Below are 22,405 nucleotides of genomic sequence, written 5' to 3'. Positions count from 1 at the left end.
GCATTTGATTTTCAGTAAGACTCCTAAAATGCCTTTCTATTTATATTAGATACCTGAATCCCAAATCTATCAAATTTGAATAATCTGTCCGAGTCCACAAAAGCCACAGAGAGTCAGGAAACACAGCTTTTAAAGTCCTGTGAGGAGACAGTTGTCCCATGCTTCTGAACATCTGGAAGATGTTATGGGTACCACCTGTGTTTTCCTGGTGTTATCACACTGCAGCCAAGGTCCTGCTGGCACTGAGGCGGGATGTAGGAGGGCTTAGCCCTAGATAGAGCCTAAATGGGTCTTGTGATAACATGTTTGGGACAATCTCTGGTCTTGGAAACTAGATACGAATCTGAGAAAGGGTAAATCTGACATGACCTTGAATTTTTTTTTTCCAGAAACATTTTCCCCCAAGGGATACAGAAACTTCATTAGGCCCAGGTTTTGCTGTAAGAAAAGACTCGTGGAAGTAGCCACAGAACTGGTCAGCTTGCAGCCCACTGTTCAGATTGAGTTTTGTTAAGTGGGCCATTCTAAGACACACAGAGATGTTTATTCTTTAGGTGACTGCATGTCCAGATATCATTTTTCTTATTGCTGAGAGTGTGCCAGCTTATGTAAAATGCATAGTTTGAATTTGCTTTGCTTGATTGTTGGAATAATGAATGACTCAGAACACGGTGACAGTACCAGACAGATCGCTCATGAGGTAAAAACACTTGCCACCACTCTTGACTTTGATCCCTGAAACGCACATGGTAGAAGAAGAAAATGAACACCTGAAAGTTGCTCTCTGATTGTGACATACATTCTGTGATACACATATCTGTACCCACACACAGACACTCACACAGATGCACATGTGTGCACACAGAGCACACACACACACACCCATTGGATAAATGCAAAACAGGCCAGCACAGTGGTACTCAGTACAGACAGAATTTATACTTCTAGATCCAATAGGCATTGATTGAATACCTGCTGTCCCAGCCATTGTGCCACATGCTATGGATACAAAGCTGATTCTAGTACCCTAGGGGCAGACATTACTGACATGATAATAAAGGGTGGTCTGACCTACTGAGGAAGGTAAGAGGAACTGTCTTTAAGAATGTGACATTGGGCCGGGCGTTGGTGGCGCACACCTTTAATCCCAGCACTCGGGAGGCAGAGCCAGGCGGATCTCTGTGAGTTCGAGACCAGCTTGGGCTACCAAGTGAGCTCCAGGAAAGGTGCAAAGCTACACAGAGAAACCCTGTCTCGAAAAACAAAAAAAAAACAAAAAAACAAAACAAAACAAAAAAAAAAAAAAAAAAAAAAAAAAAAAGAATGTGACATTGGAACTGGAATCAAATCTTCATAGGCATGAAGTAGGTTCACTGGAACTGGATTCAAATATTCATAGGCATGAAGTAGGTTCATTGGAACTGGAATCAATTGTTCATAGGCATGTTGCTGGAGGGCTTCTCTCCAGGCTCCACCAAGCCCCGCAGTCCCACAATCCACGTATGAAATAATCACTCAGACGCTTATAATACTTATAAACTGTATGGCCATGGCAGGCTTCTTGCTAACTGTTCTTTTATCTTAAATTAACCCATTTTTATAAATCTATACCTTGCCACGTGGCTGGTGGCTTACCGGCCTCTTTACATGCTGTTTGTCCTGGCGGTGGCTGCAGAGTCTCTCCTCCTTCTTCCTGTTTCCCCAATTCTCCTCTCTCTTTGTCCCGCCTATACTTCCTGTCTGGTCACTGGCCATCAGTGTTTTATTTATATAGAGTGATATCCACAGCATAGGCATCAAGTAGGTTCACTGGAACTGGACTCAAATGTTCATAGGTCTGAGGAAGGAACTGGCTTCCAGGCTCAGGGAGGAGAATGGGGTGGCAAGAGCCAGGTAATAAACAGAGGACAATGGCAACTGTCTTCTAGTTGACTCCAGAGACAAAGATGAGGGTCAGAGGGCCCAGGAAGGACAATGAATGATGAAAATATGAAGGGCAAGGCAATAAACAAAGACAGATATGAGAGGGAAATACATAACTGGAAATCTGAAGTATTAAATGCAAATATGAAGGACCAGTTATGGCCCAGTGGGTAAAGACACATGCTGCCAAGCCTGAGGACCCAAGTATGATCCCTAGAACCTACTTAGTGGAAAGAGAAAACCAACTACTCTAAGTTGTCCTCTGACCACCACGGGTATACTGTCCTTTGCATGTGTCCACACATATGTCCAGCACATGTGCAATACAACTACAAAAAATTAATTAAAATGAAAAAGCAATGTTAATCTAAGTTTCCCATAAGCCATAAGATATAGGGGAAAGAGATAAATATAAAATACCAACAGGAACAAACCAGGCTTTTTAGCATAAATACATGATACTCCTTTAATTTTATGAATTTATTTACTATAGTTATTTGTGTCTATGCAAATATATGCATATGTGTGTTAGTGTGTGTGCTCCTGAATGGGTAGGAGCAAGGTGTTAACTTCTTATGTAGACCTAGAATTATGGGACCTTGTGGGATGCATGGCTTGCTATATGTCTGTGTGCTGGGGTCTGAACTCCAGTCCCCGTGACTGTACTGAATGCACTCTTAACCATTGCCCACCTTTTCAGCCCATGTTTTTTGAGGGGAGAATTTGCTTTGTTGTTGTTGTTGTTGTTCTGGTAAACCCTAGTTTTGATCTCTGAAAGTCACCCTCCTTTATGGTACTAGAATTATGGTACATAAAGGGCATTCAGATTGGGACCTTCATCTTTTGTAAGTGGAGTTGGTGTCCGTGAATACATGTTGTCGACTGGTTCTATGTCAGGCTTAGCATTTTAAAGTGGCTTGAAAACATGCCACAGAGGTGATGATAGTGTAGTGATAGAAGCCTGTAGTGATACATGTGTGCTTGTTCATCATACCCTTTAACAGATCATTAGAACAGAGCTGTCCCTGTGGAAGGAGTTACTCTGTTAAAAAGCAGAGCAAAGAATGAGGATGTGTGGATAGTGGTGTTCAAATACCATCACTTGCTCAAAATGGCAGGATCCATTGCTCTTGGAGAGTCGGTGGATTATTGGAAAGACAAGTTCAAAAATAAAATCTGGCTTTTCCTTTTTCTTGATGGTGGTAATAAGGACTTTCTGAAGTGATTGATGAGTTCAAAACTCAAAGACAACAAACTAAAGAAATAGTGACCAATTGGTGGCACAAACCTACACCTGAAAGGCAAATGCACATTTTCTCTCTTATTTGTAAGTCTGCAGGTCTTACAACAGGTTGATGGACTTGCAAACAGCCATCCTGCTGCAGACCTCCGGAACACTGTCTATACTTTGGAATGAGAAATGTCTCATTTGAGTCAAATCTCTATTGAGTTTGATACTAGTTGCAATAAGGATTTTGTTTTAGTGATAAGAGGGAGGAAGACAGCACAAATTATTTAAGTAAAAACTCTGAAATGTATTTATTTCAGTAACATTTGAAAGTATATGTCAGTGTCTTGACTTAGCGGTGATGGCCACTTACTTCACTTACAGAAGACACAAATTGGGTCCCCAGCACCCACATGATGGCCTTCAGCCATCTGGGGTGCTCATATGTACACAGAGGTGAAGCATTTAGATACATAATGTCAGAGTAAACCAAACAATGTATAAAGTAAGTCTTTCCCCCTATGTTTGCTTATGTATTTAACCCATTCTGGTGCTCACTCGGGGCACTAATGAGAAATAATGATTACTGAGTGATGTCCGGTTGAAAAGTTAACCTACTTCCTCTCATCTGGAAATCTCCTTATGCTTGAAACCCTCAGGAAACTTGAACTTAAAGAGAAATCTTTCACCTGGGAGATAACACTGGTGGCTGGAACCACTCTAAATACTCTAGAAGGACTACAAATCACGATTTCTCCTTAAGTCATCAGAAATTTAATTGTGCATCAGTATTTTCAATAAATTCCTTGCCAACTATAATAAGATATTGCAAAGGACAGTAGCCGTACACTGACTCTAGAAATTTAGTTTTCTTTTTCTCTTGAAATAATGCATTTACTGTTGCTATGAATAGTTTTAGAATTTTCTCTTTGGCATCTAAAAATCATAGCCAGATAATACGCATTATATTCTTTTGCTTGAGTTTTTCATATTCTAGGGTCTGAAAAGGGTTTTCAAGACAATGAAATGCTAAATATGGAAAACCCAGGTAAAGTGACAAGGAGATGACTTGCATATTTAAAAATAGTTGTATTTTGCATATAACTGTCTTGGACATAGCAAAACACTGCATTTTATGCGAATGCAGTGAGTCAGAAGGCCGCATAGGCTACCCCACATGTATTGAATCGTTATTGTTTACCACTGACATGTTTAAAGTTCCCCTTCGTTATTGCTATGCCTGGGGGCTTGTTTGTCTCCTCTATTTTGTTTCTCTATGCACATCTATGACTACACTTTGGCAATAAAGACAATATTGCCCAAATTTTTTTTCTTGAATAATCTGTAGCTAAACAAGCATTTCCAGCCAAAGCACATCACTGTTAGGCAGTGCAAGCACAAACTCACTGCTAAACTTTAATGTCCTCGTCCTTCAGCGGGAGCTGCAGCTTTCTGTTTTTGACTCCTACAGTCCTTTACCCAAAGCTATCTTGTCTGATGATAAAACCATAAGTGTATGAAGCTCACACATTTTTCATCTCTTTTATGACCTTATCTTTCATGAGCGGCTTCTGTGAAGGTATCCTAACTATAGGGAGCACCTGGAAAACATATGTGGTATCTCTTCTCTGATAAGCAGTTGTGAACAAGAAAGTAGATCTGTCACTTCTGAACTGTTCATTGTTAAAAAACACTTTGATGATTTAGCTGATTGCAAAATACATTATAGGGATGACTAACAGCTCCAGCGACACTCCTAGTCAAGAAAGTTCAATAGTTACATTGTACAAGAATTTCTATAAGAGGTTAATATTGACAGGAACTCCATGGATTAAAAGAGCGGGGTTGAGAAAGGCTGTCTGCCTGCATGGCTGCTCTCAAACGCTGCTGCTGTTGGTGCTGAGAACGTGACTGTCTCAGAAGGCGGCAAACCTTTAATTCCGACAGCAGTGTTTAACTTTGAAAAGGTGTTTGTTTGCATTGTTGAAATTATTTTTGCTTGGCGAGGGAAGCCACTGCCTTCACCCCCTTGTCAACAATACCTACTATGGTATTTAAAAGGGCTGCTTCAGGGCCTTCAAAGACTATTTTAGTGCATTTCCCCGAGTCATTTATGCTGTGCGTTATAGTGCTCAATAACACCTTCAATTTCCCCCCATAGGGCTCACATTGATTTTGAAAACTAGACTAAGAAAAATGGAAGGGCTCTCAATACACTTATATCTTTTAAAAGAGCAACAAAAGCATTTAATCTTGCAGTAGAAAAACCATTAACTCCATAGTCATAATTTTAGAAATATTACAGATTTTGTTACTGCTTGGCATTTATTCAGTTTCATTCTTTTATGAATTACTCTCGGGATAGATATCCCAGTTCTCACATTAAGTATGTTTGTGCTTTGCTGAAAATCCACGGAACTGTCTATTCATGGGTATGTGAATAAAGAATTCAGAGAGTAAATGAGAGGATGTCAAACGCTTGCCCAGCTCCTCTGTCCCTCTCTTCTGTCTCTGCTGCTTTCCTTTTCCGACCACTAAAGCTTTTGGAGCAGCATATGAGCAAACCTGTCATTATTACCTTGGCTAGTAATTATTCATGACATTTGTCCTAAGCCATTCCATAGCCCTGATTTCAAAAATAGGAGAGTCAAAAATGGACTGAGAAAAAAGACAGCCAAAGGGCTGAGTTCCATTCAAGTCAAGAAGAAGCTGGAGTTGGGTTAATATCAAAATAAAATTCTATTTATAAATTTTCTATGAGAATAAAATACTGAAAGGAAAGAAGCAAGTGTCTTTTATAAGTGAAAAATGGTGTTTCTTAAGAATACTTCAGAGATTTCATATTTGATTAAATTATTTTTAATCATTTCATTTTTCATTAGTAAAAAGATTAAAAATGAATTAGGTAAAAAACATTACCATAAAAATGAGAACTAGTTTCCTGAGATAAAGTTAGAAGATGAAAGGTCCAAAAGTTGAAAAATGTGACATATTTTAGTTATTAAATAGAAATAATGTGCTGAAAGCAATTAATTAGCAAATGTAATGATATTTCAGTAGGTTATGGTAAAAAGAATGAGACAAAAATCTAATTTCCTAACTGGTCAGTGAGCAATGGTTATTGATCAAGCATCAACGTGTAGTTGATTTTATTAAGTGCCAAGTAAAATAGGAAGCCTTAAAAAGTAATGATTAAAAAGATTAAGTCCATTAAACCTTTCATCTTAGTGTATAAGCATAATGAAGAAATGGGGTGTTAATGTGAGAAGGAGAAAGTGACTCTCAGACCATATCTTGCAGTCTTTGTGGCTTGCCATGTAGAAGATGTCTGCAGAATCCTTTGTTGTTCCTCTCTGGTGGTCGGGATCAGACCCAGGGCCTCATCTGTGTTAAGCACACACTCGACTTCTGAGCTAACCCTGGAGCCCCAAGATTATATTCTTATATGTTAGAGTATGATCTTTGGAGCCGGCAAAACAAGGAATCATATCTTGTCTCTAATGGTTTCTGTGTGTTGGAATCCTTTCATAGCTCTGTCCCTTGGTTTGTTTTTCTGAAGTATCTGAATACTAATTCCTGACAGAGCTGATAAGACAATGTTAATAGAGCTCTTAGCAGGGTACGCAGTGAGGGGCAGGGCAAAGACGTGGTGGCCCTGTTGAGGTTCAGTATAGAATCTGACTTTATGATAAGATTTGCACCTTACTAATATTCATGATTTCAACATCTGGCTCATGGGAGCTATGCAAATCAGAATAAAATAAACACTGGCTCATTTTATTTTCTATATTCACATGTGTCATTTCAGATGAGACTCTGTTTTGTATTACTTCTTTTAGAAAACATAAAAAAGACTAAAGCTTTGCAATTTTTTAAATTTAATTTAATTTAATTTTACATATCAGCCACAGTTTCCCTTGTCCTCCCTCCCCTCTTCCCCCCAGTCCACCCCCCATTCCCATCTCCTCTAGGGCAAAGACTCCCCTGGGGATTCAGCTCAACCTGATTGATTCAGTCCAGGGAGGTCCAGTCCCCTCCTCCTAAGCTGAGCAAAGTATCCCTGTATAAGCCCCAGGTTCCAAACAGCCAGCTCATGCACTGAGGACAGGTCCTGGTCCCACTGCCTGGGTGCTTCCCAAACAGATCAAGCTAATCAACTGTCTCACTTATCCAAAGGGCCTGATCCAGTTTGGGGCTCCTCAGCTAGTGGTTCATAGTTCATGTGTTTCCATTTGTTTGGCTATTTGTCCCTGTGCTTTTTCTAATCTTGGTCTCAACAATTCTCGCTCATACAAACCCTCCTCTTTCTCGCCAATTGGATTACTGGAGCTCCACCTGGGGCCTGGCAGTGGATGGCCAAACACCCTAATTGTCGTGCTAGAAATCTCATCCAATGACTGAGGGAACCGGATGCAGAGAAGCTTTGCAATACTCCAAATCAGATTTAATTTTTGTAGTGAGATATGTAGTATACTTATCCAGTTTCTTAACATCTCAAGACAGGTTTAAAATGAAATACTGTTAAATGTACCCATTAGCTATTTTTACAATAGCTCTCTAAATACTCTGATAATTATTTGCTTTTGCTCAAATACTGTGTGCTGTAAATGAAAACAAATCAGAACACTCAAAAATCAGAATTATCAGTATTTAGCATTGCTCCAGATGTTGGGGGCAAACTGAATGGAGGCATTACAGCTTTGATTTGGCAGTTAAGTGACATTCAATGAAAGAACTTGGCTACTTGAAATTATAAACTCACTCAAGCCCTTAATCAGTTAAATTAAAATGGTTCATTTTGAGCAGTTTAATAACATTGATAACAAATACCTGCTGACATGTTCTGTCATCCGAGCATTTCTTCACCTCCTAGACACTGGTGAAGGGATCACGGGTGAGTTTGTCCTGTCCTGAATAAAGAAATGGCTTCATTCACTTACCAGTCGCAGAGAAGTGGCCCTAAAATTTTCCTTCAGTATCTTCAAACACCATCGAACCTACTCTTACATAACTAAATATCCTACTTTAACCTTTTGCCAATTTCAAACTCACATTTTTCTCTACTGATATGATATCTCCTCTGTGGTATACTTTGTGGAGATGGCTCCTATTTCCAGTCTGAACGTTGTTTCCAGTCATGGATCTTTAGGACACAAACTCCTCAGAGTTCAAAGTCAGCTGAGATCATGCCCTAAAACATTAGGGGATTTATTCGTTCTTTGCCCTGGGAACCTCATGTGGTACCATGTGTTAGTTGCTACATCTACATGTTTTGATAACATTGTGAACTGCTCCTATCACTTACCATGAGTACAAGTCTCTGTCCTTTCTAACTCTGATACACTACTCCAGAAATCATGTGTAGGAGCCATCGTTTTTATATTCTTGGTGGCCAACACAAGGCCTGTAAGGCATTTAGTGACTTGGCTCTTGTAAGGCCAGCAAGCATCGAAGTGCTTAGAGAAGTTCTTCTGTCCCAAGAGGCATTGGAGAGGATGCTGACGCAGGGACACGGGAGCTGCAGGTGAACACCAGACAGGAGCCAGTACTGACTGGAGCCTCTCCTAGCAGCTGGAGACTGTCAAGGAAAAGGGGGTCTTTGCAGGACAAGCACATGGCCTTTCTCTCCTTGTGCGCTCTGTCTTCTAAGCTGCTGTCATTGCTTCCACTGGCCGACTGCAACCAGAAGTCGGAAGATAAGGGAGTTCCCGACATGAGCGCTACACGGCACAGAGTAGGGGAAAAAGAAAGGAATGTCAACTGAGTCCCCGCAAGAAAGACCAAGTGGAAAAGATCCAGCCTGTGGGAGATTCTAAGATTCTCTATCCTGGCCAGCAGGATTCTAGTTATACCAGCCTGCTCGCTATATGACAGTCATTCAATCTTCATTCATATGCAGGCAATCGTACTGGAAATTGAATACAAGGAGTGGCCTTGGTCTGATCTATCAAGGCAGATGATGTGCGTCTCCAGCTTACTAAACTGAATCTCTTTTTTGTCTTTATTGGGGTAACTTAGAGGTAACTTGAAGGGGAGAGAACAGATAGGCAGTCAGGCTGGGGGCCTGAGAGGCAGTTGGTTAAGTTTAAGACTATCAGTATTTAGAGGTCATCAAGGCTACTTGTACATGTAGACAGAAAATCAGCCTTCTCTGGTCCTGAGAATGGAGAGCAGAACATGTCCCTTTGATATCCAGAAGATAATGGGTTGATGTGTTTATGGTCTTAAATGCAACTTTCAAGTGGAACATAGAAGATTGGAACATCACACTTATTATTGAGCCTCTGTACCTTTCTTGTGCCTCTGTGACTTCATCTCACACTCTTATTTGTGAATGAACTCTCTGTAATGACTTCTACAGTTCCAGTAAGGAACTCACTTTCTGCATATAGCCTACTGAGCCTATCAGAGCTCCTTAATCACAGAAGATAGCTTCTGGAAATATGTAGCTTCTGGAAAGAATGGATACTTTCATCAGTATTCTTTCCAATCATACTGAAAGCCACTCAGTTTCAAAAGAGTTTTCATAAGGTTTATGGTGTTTTTAATGGAATGCTTTATTCTGCATCATCCACCAAAGCAGTTTTGTTGCACGGAACTCAAAAAGTGGTAGGTTTCTCTTAAAGAATAGGATTCAGGCTTTTCTCATTTTCCTTACCTTTATTCCAGGTTTTAGAATTAATTCATATTGTGAAGCTACAAGGTGTGGGGAGGAGAGAAGCAAAACCTATAATGTTTAAGGATCAAAACTCATACTAACATCACATTAATGTCAAGAATAGTAATGGTTTCCTAAAATTTATATTTTGTATGTCAATTTTAAAATTACAAGTTACAGTACATCTCTACATTTTGTATAGAGATTCAAGTTCTAATAGAAATCTGAGTGACTAGGTGAAAAGTAACTACAGAATACTTCAAAGGAAGGTAGAAGTTTAAATATTAGCATTATTAGGTTCAAAGTATAGTAGGCATTATTTCAATACTGTTTTTGTGTGTGTATCTGCATTTCTTGGTGTTTATAATATTACAAATTAAGATACTAAAACTTAGAGTTTTACTTTAAAACACAGTTGTATTGGTAATGTTTCCTCTTTCCCTGCATCTCAATTCTTGCTCAAGACATATGGGATTTTTTGTTTATTTGGTTGCTTGCTTGCTTTCACTTTTCATGTGAAGTGAAAGCATGAAATTATGGGTAATTTCAAGCATAGGTTTAACTTTACATTGACTTTTGTTGTGACAAATGGAGTCACCAGCTTGTATCCCATGCTAATCATTTAATTATGCCTCTTAAAACTTCCCTTTAAGAGAAATAGCACCAAGTTTTAGAAGCATATGGGAAGAATAAAAATCTTCCAATAATCTATACCCACCCCAAACCAGGAAAGCAACATATTCTATGAAATTGAATTAGCTTTCTGTATTATGCCTAGAAAATTACAATTTGGAAATAAGGTCACTATGGGTTTTTTGTATCCAAGGTATTCAGAAGCACTATACATTGCTATCTGATTTTCTTCTTATATATAATAATAACTCTGAGGTAAGATATATATGCAAATTTTCTCCATTATTTATAGTACTTAGCTTCATTTATTTATTGACAAATATTGGTAGCTTTCTTTATTTTTAAGCTATGAGAGCTAGAGATACCAAAATAATTCCTTGTGGACATTTTTGCCGGTAAATTAGAGAGAATGTGACAGGATGTTGTCTTACAGAGGACTTTGGTCATTCTTCCTTTCTCTGTTGATATATTTCAGGTGATGATGAAGGTACCCAGCAGCCAGCAGAATCAGATGGGGACAGCCATTCTGACAAACCCGGACAGCCTGGAGTAGACACAGATGACTGGGATGGGCCAGGTAGGACAGAGAATAGAAATTCAACCCACTTTCACTTTTTATCAGGATTTCACATTTTTCCTTTTAAATTTTGGATAGGAAGGAGAGGTGGAAAAATAAAATATAAATAGCTTGTAAAACTTTTAACAGATTTTAAACTCAAATTGAAAATCATCCATGGGCTGTGTGTGTGTGTTTGTGTGTGTGTGTGTGTGTGTGTGTGTGTGTGCGTGCGCGTGTGTGTGCGCGTGTGTGTGCGCGCGTGTGTGTGTGTGTGCGCGCGCGCACGCGCGCGCGCGCGTGTGTGTGTGTGTGTGTGTGTGTGTGTGTGTGTGCATGCTGGCTATGTGGGAGTTTTAGTAAACATCATTATTTAAATAAGAAAACTTTAAAAACCAGTGTTACCTCAGCTTGAGGTCTCTATCTTTTCTTCTTTCATTCTTACATAAAGTTAGTCAATTCTATTTGCTTGCTCTTTCAACAGAGAATCTTTTAGCTACATCCAAATTCAAATCAGGCTCAGTTTGCAAGCTTACAAATCAGTGGGTAACAATACCACTTCAAAGAACTGTCATTTCCCTTTAGTTCTGTTGGGAGTCACAGATGGAGCCTCAGAATTTATTTAGACATTGAGTCACAATTCACAGCTCTCTCCCTTTGGTTCAAGGTTCTGGCAACCCTGTCACCTTTATGAATAAAATTAAATGGGCTCTTAAAGGGCCTTATATTTGCTCATTTCAGGAAAAACAAAAGACGAATCAAAACAATATTAATGAGTCATAAATATATACTGTTTATAATAACAACACTGTAGGAAATGACCTTATTGTTTATTGCTAAATAATTCATAATTTATGATAGGCTTAAAAATGGAGACCATCATGTCTTTAGGCTTTTAGGATATAAGTGAGTTTTGAAATAGTTTCAGCCTTCATTTCCAAAGCACTAACCTTTTTCATTAAGAAAGATCGCTATATTTCAATCACATTTTCACCCTTGCATGACTTTGCAAATTGCCCTCTGCTGTGCAAGGGAAAGAGAGGAAATCCAGTGGTAATTTTCTGAAACCAGCAGCTGGAAAATGTAATGCAAACAAAAATGACGATACAGGATATCTGATTATTATGATGTCATTTCTAATGTTATTCATGATACATGCAAATGTTTGTAGTCTACACACTATAGCATAATGCTATACAAGAATCTGGACCCAGCTTTATTATATTTTAAAATATCACAGAAACATGTTTTAAGAGATTTTTAATGCATTAGTTTAAATGCAAACTTCTGGTATTTGCATTTTATTGCATATCTTTCCTGGCTCCTCAATGTGGGGGTATTTTCTTAGAATAATTAGAAACTAATATCTTTTCAAATAATTAGAAACTAATATATTTTCAAAAAATCCTAACTTTATTATGAGGCTACTATAAAACTTGAAAGGGTTATAATATAGGGATACATGATCTTTTATTTATTACAATCATTTGCTAATATAAATAAATATTTGTATTTAGAAGGTATTTTGCCTTTCCAGTTAGACAGGATGGGTTTTAGATGTTTCTATTTGAAAAATGATACATTCAGTCACATATTTGTTTTGGGCAAATTGGTGGAATCCGACTTCCCTCTTTGTACCTAGGGCTCATTGCCTTCCCAGTTGTGTGACAGTCAGGAAGCAATAGTGTCCTTTGCTGCTGAGCATGCTCAGAATAGCTGATGCCATATTTGGGGAGCTTTTGCTGAAAGAATACTATTAATAGTTGGAGATATTGAGTAAAGAATGATGCTTGTCATTCAGGTGTGTTGTTTAGTTTCTGTTTAAATTAACTTACATGTTTCACTGAATGTATTATTTTTTGCAATGTGGATTTGGTACAGATATTACTGTGTTCTGTACTATATGGGAATATGTCAAAATTTTTAGGGGAAATATATGTCTCTTTTATGCTTAGAAGACCTCCCACCCCTGTATATTATAAGGTGAATACTGCATTTTCCTCCATTGCTACTTCTGGCAGGGGAAGGCTGTCTCACTTTGAAACTCCTTGAAATAACGAGGTTAGCCCATAACAATAGAATCTCTCTGATGTTTGTATATTTGTTCCTTTTCTGGTAGCATGCTCATTGATTTCATTCATTTGGGAGAGTCATGAAAGAAAGGAAGGCATTTTTGCAACCTTTTGCTACTTAAATATCAATTGTTTCAATGTCGGTAACTATGATGTTTTTGCTCACTGGAGTGCTTTGGGACTTGACCCCTGTATCAAAGAGAAGAATTTCCAGCATTTGGTGACAGTTCCAAACTTAGGAGATAGTGCGTCCAGATTCCAAACTAAGTCCTAGGTGAGGATTAGCTTTCCCCTTGACTTGTTAATTGCCACCTGGGGGATCTGTGGAACACTGCTTCATTTCCTGGTGCTGTATATTCATCTGTAAAGTGCAGAAAATGTTACTGATATCTCCAAAACTGCACCAGCTCAGAATCATAAGGCATTAATGTTTTTTTTTTCCTTACAGTTTTGCAACTGCTGTGTCTCAAAGGTTTTTAAATGTCCCACAGAGTGTCTAAGACCCTGAAGGGTAAAGTTAGGTGGTACTAAACATTAGTTTTGCCTTTGTCACAAATCATTGCTTGAGACATCTCACATTGGGCCAGTTTGATTTCAAGGTCTCCTAATTTCACACCCCTACTTCCCAATGCTGACACTTATCCTAAGAGTGACAGTTTTCTATAAAAATAGAACAGAATCAAAGAATGTAGAAATTATCTAAGGAATTTGAAGCATAGTACTGACATCATTTAAGATGGATCAGGATTTATCTTATTTTTATGGAGTTTGATTGAAGACGACTGCATAACCTTCCTTGATGGCTTGAGTTCAATAATGAATCAACCCTGTCTGAGAGATTCTATTTTTATAAAATGCAAATTCTCCCATCTAAGAAAGTTATCCTTTGTTTGTCATTCGGTGAAAAGGTACACTCCGAAGTCATAACTATTCACACCTTTGTTAGCTTCTACCTGGAGCCTAAACAATCAAAGGAAATGATGTTTGTAAGGAGCTAGGCTGAGGAATTTTTCAGTGTTGCAGTGTTTGTAACTCTTATGTAAGCAGCATGAATCATTTAAGTTTGGAAAGCCAGAAGCACACTCTTAGTAAGGCCAAAATAAAAGTCATTACCTCATCATGTCAGCATTTCATATATCTACTTTTCCAGTTCATTGTTTCCCTTGCTTTTAAAGATGTTATCCTGACACTTCTGTGGAGTGGATCGTATAGTGCTTGCTGCTCAGTCTTAATGCTGTATTCACCAGTATTATTCTTACATTATTTGTCTTCTTTCAAAATAAGTGTCTCTTTTTCATTAGCCTCATGAAATTTTTATTTTGTCTGAGTCACAGGTTCTTTGTTTTACCAACATTTATACTCATTTAATTACATGTTTAATCCTTCAATGGATGTTTTTTGTGGATTGATAGTGAAGAGCTCCGGCAAGCAATGTAAAAAGACTCTGCATGACACCTGCCTGCAATCGCTTCTCTTAGCACTGTTCCTCTTCTTTAATTGATCATAGACTGGTCACTAAAGCAATAATTAAGCATCCTTTATCCTTGAAAGCAGAGGACAGTCTATACTACAGAACAAAGTGTTTACACAGTTTAGAGTCAGACAGACCTAAGATAATAGTGGTATTTATGGCCTCATGTGTTGGCTTGTTCAACAGACAGTCCTCAGTTTCTTTATCTCTGAAATGGGTATAGTGATATCTGGTTAGCAACATTTTTATGAAGATGAACTTTGAAAGAGATAAACTGAACAGGGTTTTCAACACCACACTTGCTGGGATTCAGTGCTGGCAGTCTTCTTCTGCCTGTCTGTGGCACCTAGAAAAATGTTTTCAGCATGGTCCTCTCAGACCAGCCAATGCTTAAAATATTGATCTTATCTTGGAAATACCACTCATATCTCTGTCTTTTTTCATAAGTCTTCAGAGCTGCTTTGCAAGGCCGGTCTGGAGTACTGATTTATGGATTGGGATTTAGGAACTTGGTAGAAGGGTCAGCAGCATACTTGTAAACCCATTGTCATCTCTGAGAGAAGCTCGGTGGCAACCGCACCTCACCTAGATCAACTCAGGATGCCAACAGTCTGCTTGCGTCCTTAAACTTGGTTTCTTCCCACACTTGCAAACAGTGAATAATTGGCTTCTCTTTCATAGTATCAAGTGAGTGTTACCATACGTGCCTGCAAATGCAAGTTTTCAAACCATGTGTATTCACGTACACCTATACAGATAAAAATTTTGACAAAGCAGCTATTTGCTATTCTTGGCACAACTTTTATTTCAATTGATCTTCATATTTAGGTATTAAGCCTGTGATCATATAGATGAAATGAAGCAAAAACTCCAGTCCTGAATTGACAGTTTAATAAGTGAAAAGTTACACTGTAATACCATTTAAAATTATACATAATAAAACATCAGAACTTTCTGCTGTCTATTATAGGTAAGTTATTTTGGGAAAATGTCAGGAACTGTATAACAAATATATTTTCTCTGTGTATTTCTTGGGTGGCCTTGCTATAACTAATAATATGACTCAGAGCAAGTTGATACTGCTCTGTGGCCTTAGTGCTTATAAATCAGGCTAATAACAATAACTACCTCGTTAATGAGATTTTGCATGTAAAGCATGGAGCTCAGTGTTTCAGAAGCACTCAATAAATCACTCTTAATATTGATTTTACTATCACTTTGGCAATTGTGCCTCAGTAGCTGTGACAGTACTTTCTATAGAAGTCTTCATTAAACATTAGTACAGTGAATTAATTTTGCAAAATGATCTTGCTGTACAACAAAACATCATAATGTTATGTTTACTCTGCTCTAGTCTTCCTGACTTGAAACATAATTCAGATAGAGAATTTTGAGTATAAATACATTTTGAAGAATAATTGCATAGGACAAAGTCAAGTGTGTGTACTTGTTGCACAGAGACCGAACATTGTTTAGGACATCCTTACTAAGTTACCTCTTATGCTGTTGTTCAGGACTTTGGGTGTATGAAGGTGATTGGGCTTTCTCCGCTTTGTGTCTGAAATGGACCTAGCAAGAAGGGAGCTGTTTGCATGATGTGGAATGGTAGCTAGAAGACCACTGGGAGGAGAAGCACACACTTCATGATAGGTCCCCCACCCCCGCCTCTTTACAGTCCAAAGAAGGGCTTGAAGATTACAGTTCTGATTGCGTTTTCTTTTTGATTGGGAAAATGTGGTAGATATAAGATCTGGGAAATGCCATTTGAAGTAAATTAACAGACACCTATGAAACATAGTTAACCATAGATATAGCCTGACAGTAAGAAGAATATTGTGAGAAGCGGGGGAAATCGTAGAATGACTGTGTATTACGCTGACAGTGAATTGGTATTATCTCTGTTATCAGATAATGCAGTTATCATTAATTTTCACATTTGCATTTCAATCTTTGGAAGGAAATGACTCTTGCTGGATGAAGATAAGAGTTCTGTACCACTATAATGAACCATCATTTTATCCCAAGGCTTTGTGTCCATATGAAAATGAGGCAAGGGAGAGAGAGAGAGAGAGAAAGAGAGAGAGAGAGAGAGACAGAGACAGACAGAGACAGAGACAGACAGAGACAGAGGGAGAGACAGAGAGAGGGAGAGGATAATTGTGTATGGGAGGGCCTCAGAAAAATATTGTTATAACATGTCAAACATTCCTGCAGACTTTTGAGTCGTCTGTGAAACAAGAGGGGGGTAAAAATAAATCTTCTGTAGTGGAGTTAAGTGGATATGGGATTAAAGATGAAAGCCTAACTCCGCGGAACAGAATGCCACATGAACAGAGTGTGAAAGTTCTCTTGATCTTTTCAGCTCTCTTCGGTTTGCACTCTCACACAGAATTAGGACATGCATAAATTAAAAACAAAAAAAAGTAAAGATAGGTTGCATCACTGTTTGGAAAGACACCAAGCAATGAAGAACTACATAAAATGCACCATTTACTTACTATCATAATTTGTACCAAGCTATATGAGACTACAAATTAAGAATATTTTGATAATGACTTACTGTAGGTTTGGCTAGCACTGAATTTATTTATACAAGTTTAATTCAGAAATTCATGTTAAAGGGTGATGAACTCAAATTTAATATTCTTTAGGCATTTCTCTGCAAGGACCTTTCCTAAAACACATAATTGGAAAACCAATACAGTCTTAAATTTCATAGCTATATCATAGTTCCTGAAATATGTGACAGCAGATTCCTTCTCAGAATTTTATACTTTTTCATCAATGATACATTTCCTAATCTGCTTTTGCAGTAGAAGTTACTTAACTAAAGTGTAATTCTTACCTCATCTCTAAAATTTGTACATCGATGCTCTTGTTAGTTGAGTTCTGTCTCCCCAAAATTATGATGCCAAAGTTTAAACTCTAGCACTCAGAGTGTGGTGACCTTTAGGAAAAGGAATATTGAAGAAATGAATAATTGATGAAGTTAGGGTCATAGTGGAGTAGGAGAATTAATCTAATCCATGTCCTTTTAAGATATAGAACTGTAGGGATAAATGAGCAGAGACAGACAGGTATGCTGATACACACACACACACACACACACACACACACACACACGCACGCACGCACGCGCGCGCGCGAGAGCATGCACGCACGTACGCACACGCACACACACAATACACACATGAGCACACACCTGTACACACAAGCACACATGTACACACATACACAATATATACATGTGCACACACCTGTACACACAAGCACATACTCATGTGTGCACACATGTACACACACCTGTACACACACACACACACACACACACACACACACACACACACTGTATTATACGAAGATGAAGGTGGGTCTTCAATAAAATAGATAATTCTAGATATTACTAGTATATCTACAAAAGCTATGGGGAGAGCATGTCTGTGGGAACTAACGCCGCCAGTACATTGTTCATGAACATCTAGCTTTCAAAACTGCGAGAAGATAGATTATGTTATTTAAGCTACCCAAGTTTTGGGACTTTGGTATGCTTGCCATGGCCTTACACACCCCTAGGACAAAAGAAATCAAAGGCACATAATTAGAAAGGAATTGTGTTAGAAGTAACTAATATGATTAGCAGTGTTGCTCACTGTAAATTTTAGTTAATTTACTTAACCAGAGTGTCTTCAAAATAGATACATCATTTTATCAAAACTATATTTGTAACCTCTGAAAGACATGATGAAGGAACATCACTAAAAATGTAGGTGTGCTGTTACTTGAAGGGCTTAGGGAGAACCCCTGAAGTTCCTGTAAGAAACTTGGCTTCCATAGCCTTGTTAGTACTGTTAGGACACTGGTCCATGCTAATGAAACCAGGAGCATGTGAATGGCTTACACAGGTGAAACACTAGCTGGAGAAGTCTCAACAGAAAAGTGGAGGAAGAGGAGTCCTTGGGGGAACAAAAGGGAGTCGTCAGAGGAGTTAAGGAAAGCAAGGGAAATGGGATTTTTTTCAGAAGGAGGGAATGATGCCTGATTCCCACCATGGACAGCTGTTAAAATTGCTTTGAATTTAGTGGCATGTAGTGTTTGAGATTTTTCTCTAGGAAAATAAGGTAGACTTAGGTGAAAGGACAAAAGTGAGTACATGTAATCACATATAGTAAACAACTCTTATCCTGCCAGGCAATCTTGGTAAGTATTTGGACTTTCTGAAAATATTTATTCACTAGTAAAATCATTTATTACTTTTTATTTCTGCCTAAAAATCTCCTGAATGTCATAATTTAGAGATGTGTTTTCTGTGTTTTACCTATATATGTACATATATGTATACATGAATTACCATATGTAACTTAATGTAAGCATTGGTTCCTATGTTACTTATTTTGAATCAATTATTTATTCTTTTTCATAGATTAGAGTTGAATTTTATTTATTCCCCTTGTAATGTATTTAGACTATATTTCTTTCATTTTAAACTTTAACAATTTCAGCCTTAATTTCCCAATAAATTTGGTTTGCCATCATATGAGTTTTCTGAATTTTATGATTTCAACATAATTAATATAGATTTGGTCATATTGTATTGTATAATAATGTGCTAGATACTTGAGATGGATTGGAAGGATGCCTTCTATCATACAAGACCATTGTGTTATCTTTTATATTTCCTTATTGTCATTTTAAAATAGCAATAGTACTTTAGATCTTGGTGATTATGTGTTTGCCTTTATAAGATGTTTCAAGCCTTGTTTTAGAGTGATACTTGGACTCATGGCTCATTCAGTCATGAATAGAATTGATATATGCATACCACATATTTTGCTTCTTCCCCCACACTTTTGCAGAGCTACACTAATTCATTAATCTAGTTAGTTCTTGAAGAAGAACCCTGTGCCAGAAAAAAAGATAATAGACTCAAGATTATATTTAACATAGCTCAGATCACAAAGGATAAGATGGATTCGGTGACTAAAGTACAGGGATGTGGTTAATGTCGTGGTGGTTTGACTAGGAATGGCCTCTGTAGACTCATGTGTTTGAATGCTTGACTCATAGGGAGTGGCACTGTTAGGAGGTGTGGCCTTGTTGGAGGAGGTGTGGCCTTGTTGGAGGAAGTGTGTAACTGTGGAGGCAGGCTTTGGCATCTCGTATGCTCAAATTATGCCCAGTGTGGTACACAGTCTCCTTCTGCTGCCTGTGGATCCAGATATAGAACTCTCAGCTCCTTCTCAAGCACCATGTCTGCCTGCATGCCGCCATGCCATGCCATGACTATAAATGGACTAAACCTTTGAAACCTTTGTAAGCCAGCCCCAATGAAATGTTATCCTTTATGAGAATTGCCATTGTCTCGCTGTCTCTTCACAATAATAGAAACCCTAACTAAGACAAGGAGTGCAATGGTAATAGAAATGAAAGAAAGTCCCCTAGGGCCAACAAATACCAATGATAATGAAGATGCTAATGGGGCATTGTTTTCTGGAGGGAGATCAGGAAAGGACTATTGATGCTGATAATAAGATGTGATGCTGATTTAATTACACATGCAACAATGACCCCTTCATTTGGTCTCAAGGAAGTGATACATTCTTATTGGGCCCACTTGAATTGTTATTGATAAATAAAAAAAATGTGAAATATAATTCCAGCATGTGTGATAATCATGCTGCATTTAGTCCATGTGGCAGCTCCGGACATGTCTATAAAGCGACTGACTAACTAGTCTTCCTAGAACTGTCCTGCCTGATGAATGAAGACTATGAAGAAGGGAAACTGTATCTGTAAACCACACAGGGATCCCAGATGAAGACATGAGGCTGCTTGCTAAAATCTTTCCTATTTGCAAACTACTAAGACAAATGGAACGGTTTGGTAAATGCCAGCTAAGGAATTGTGATGAAATCTAATTGTAACTTACTTGGAAATTAAGTTGCTGAGCAGAGCCTCAGGTTCTGGTTTGATGATGCATGGTATCTGAAGGCAAGGATGGTTCTTGGAGTTCCTTGGAGAGTCTGAAGGGAACAGAGAGGGGAAGCTAAATGGGGAGAGTGTGGCCGCCTTACAGATACCAGAGATTTTGGCAAAATTCCCATGGCAAAATTTGGATTTAAATACAAAATACTGTATGCTTTTGATTTCTAAATGCTAATATGGTCACATATATGAAAACAACTAAAAGAACATGATGGCCTCCAAGCATAAGTTTATATGTGAGTAATGCACTAACAACAAAGATGGTTGTTTTCTCGTGGTACTAACACCAAGTCTTCTTACTTACTTCAACTAACTCCCTGTGTACAAAGTCACAAACCTTCCTGATTGAATGAGCATTTAACGAATTCTTTTGTTCTTTCTCATTAACATTTTCATAATAATCAACGGGAGTCCATTTATGAACACTGATTGTAATAGTGACCAAATGAAATATAACAAAGATATTCTAATAAGAGTGGGAGCATGTTATTTCTTACAGAATTAAGTAGATCGCAAGTCACACTGACAGCATCCATTTAGAGGAGGTGTTTTTAAATAAACGGTCCCTTGTGTAGCTGTATGATATTTTAGGCATACTTTTATGTCAAAACAAGAAGGCAAAAGCAAGTGAAAAGGAAAGAAAGTAAAGCAGGAAGTACATTCTGTCTTTTTCTTCCTGTGACCTCTCCCCACTTTTTTTCTTTTAAAATGGAGGTTACTCTAGAATGTTCCTGTATTTTTCCTTCCAGGACATTTTATATTACCCTGTAAAACTGAATAAAAAGAGGGAGCTGAGCTTGTGAACAATAATTACAGTAATGTGGTAAAAACAACAGTTATTTAATAGGCTAATAAATGAAATATTAAAAAAATCATAGCCCATCATTTCTTATACCATAACTGAAGAGAACAAATCTTAAAACTGTTTTCTTATTATAGCAGAAGTCTGTTAAGTGACCCTTATATTAGAAACTATGAGGCAGACAGTAACAAGGGTCTTGCACACTGTGTTTGGGAGCCCTTTGTCACTGGTCATAGGGGATGTCAGAGCTAAGCAGAGGGGCAGGTTGGGGCATATCTGCATATGTAAATGTGACTGATTTCCTTCACTGAGCTAAACATAAGTAATGTTACTCATGGTTACATGAACAAAATGGACCATATTTATTCTAGAAAAAAAAGTTCTTTTTTTTTCATTTTTACCAAAACCAAAATTTTAACTATTTCAAGTTATGAAATGTAATGATTTTATCTACTTCTTGCTTTAAATTTAAAAATAAATGTGTTTTTCCAAAGCAGCTATTTACATTCTCATAAATGATGTACAATGCAGGAAAAAGATGTACTGATTGTGTTAAATAATTTTGAAAAGTACAAATTACTCATTCATGTAAAACCATAATTACAATTCTGTGGCAAACTTAATTTTCCATAAAACAGGATTTTTTCTTTCAGAAAATGTGAGGAAATAATTTTATGAACTCACATAGCTTTAGCCTACCATTCCTTTCTAGCAACCTACAATTAATATACCGAACACTTGAGCATATTTCATAAGTAAATAGAAGTTGTTAGTTAGCACATCCTTCTGGATTTTGCTAATTCTTTACCTTTAAAAAGAAACAATGAAGTGGCAAAAGTAGATGTGAGATCCAATATTTCAATCTTGTAAAATAAAATAAAATTACATTCACTGTTACAAAAATGCATGAAATCTTTCAACTGTCATTTCAAAATTCTTGAAATGAAAGACAGTTCTGATTCTCTTTGGCCACTTTGTATTCTTCCTAATGTGTCATAATTGGGCTCCTTCACTATCACTTTTTCATATTCAAAATCATTCAAAGAAAACTCTGATAAAGGTAAACATAGTAAATCAGAG

The 22,405-nt window shown here is 37.8% G+C and overlaps 1 protein-coding gene across 2 annotated transcripts in view; it reads left to right on the top strand.

The window, feature by feature from the left end:
• Nucleotides 1–22,405, top strand: part of Zfpm2 (zinc finger protein, FOG family member 2) — a 440,358-nt gene that overhangs the window by 103,413 nt on the left and 314,540 nt on the right. For both annotated transcript variants that reach the window (XM_042265076.2, XM_006978719.3), the window contains one exon: nucleotides 10,918–11,019. In XM_042265076.2, the coding sequence (XP_042121010.2) occupies nucleotides 10,918–11,019 (102 nt within the window). The remainder of the gene's footprint in view (nucleotides 1–10,917; nucleotides 11,020–22,405) is intronic.

Source organism: Peromyscus maniculatus, chromosome 20 (genome assembly GCF_049852395.1).
Source record: "Peromyscus maniculatus bairdii isolate BWxNUB_F1_BW_parent chromosome 20, HU_Pman_BW_mat_3.1, whole genome shotgun sequence".
Classification (NCBI taxonomy): domain Eukaryota; kingdom Metazoa; phylum Chordata; class Mammalia; order Rodentia; family Cricetidae; genus Peromyscus; species Peromyscus maniculatus.
Note: the sequence above shows the minus strand (reverse complement) of the source record. Positions and strands in the feature narration are given on the sequence as shown.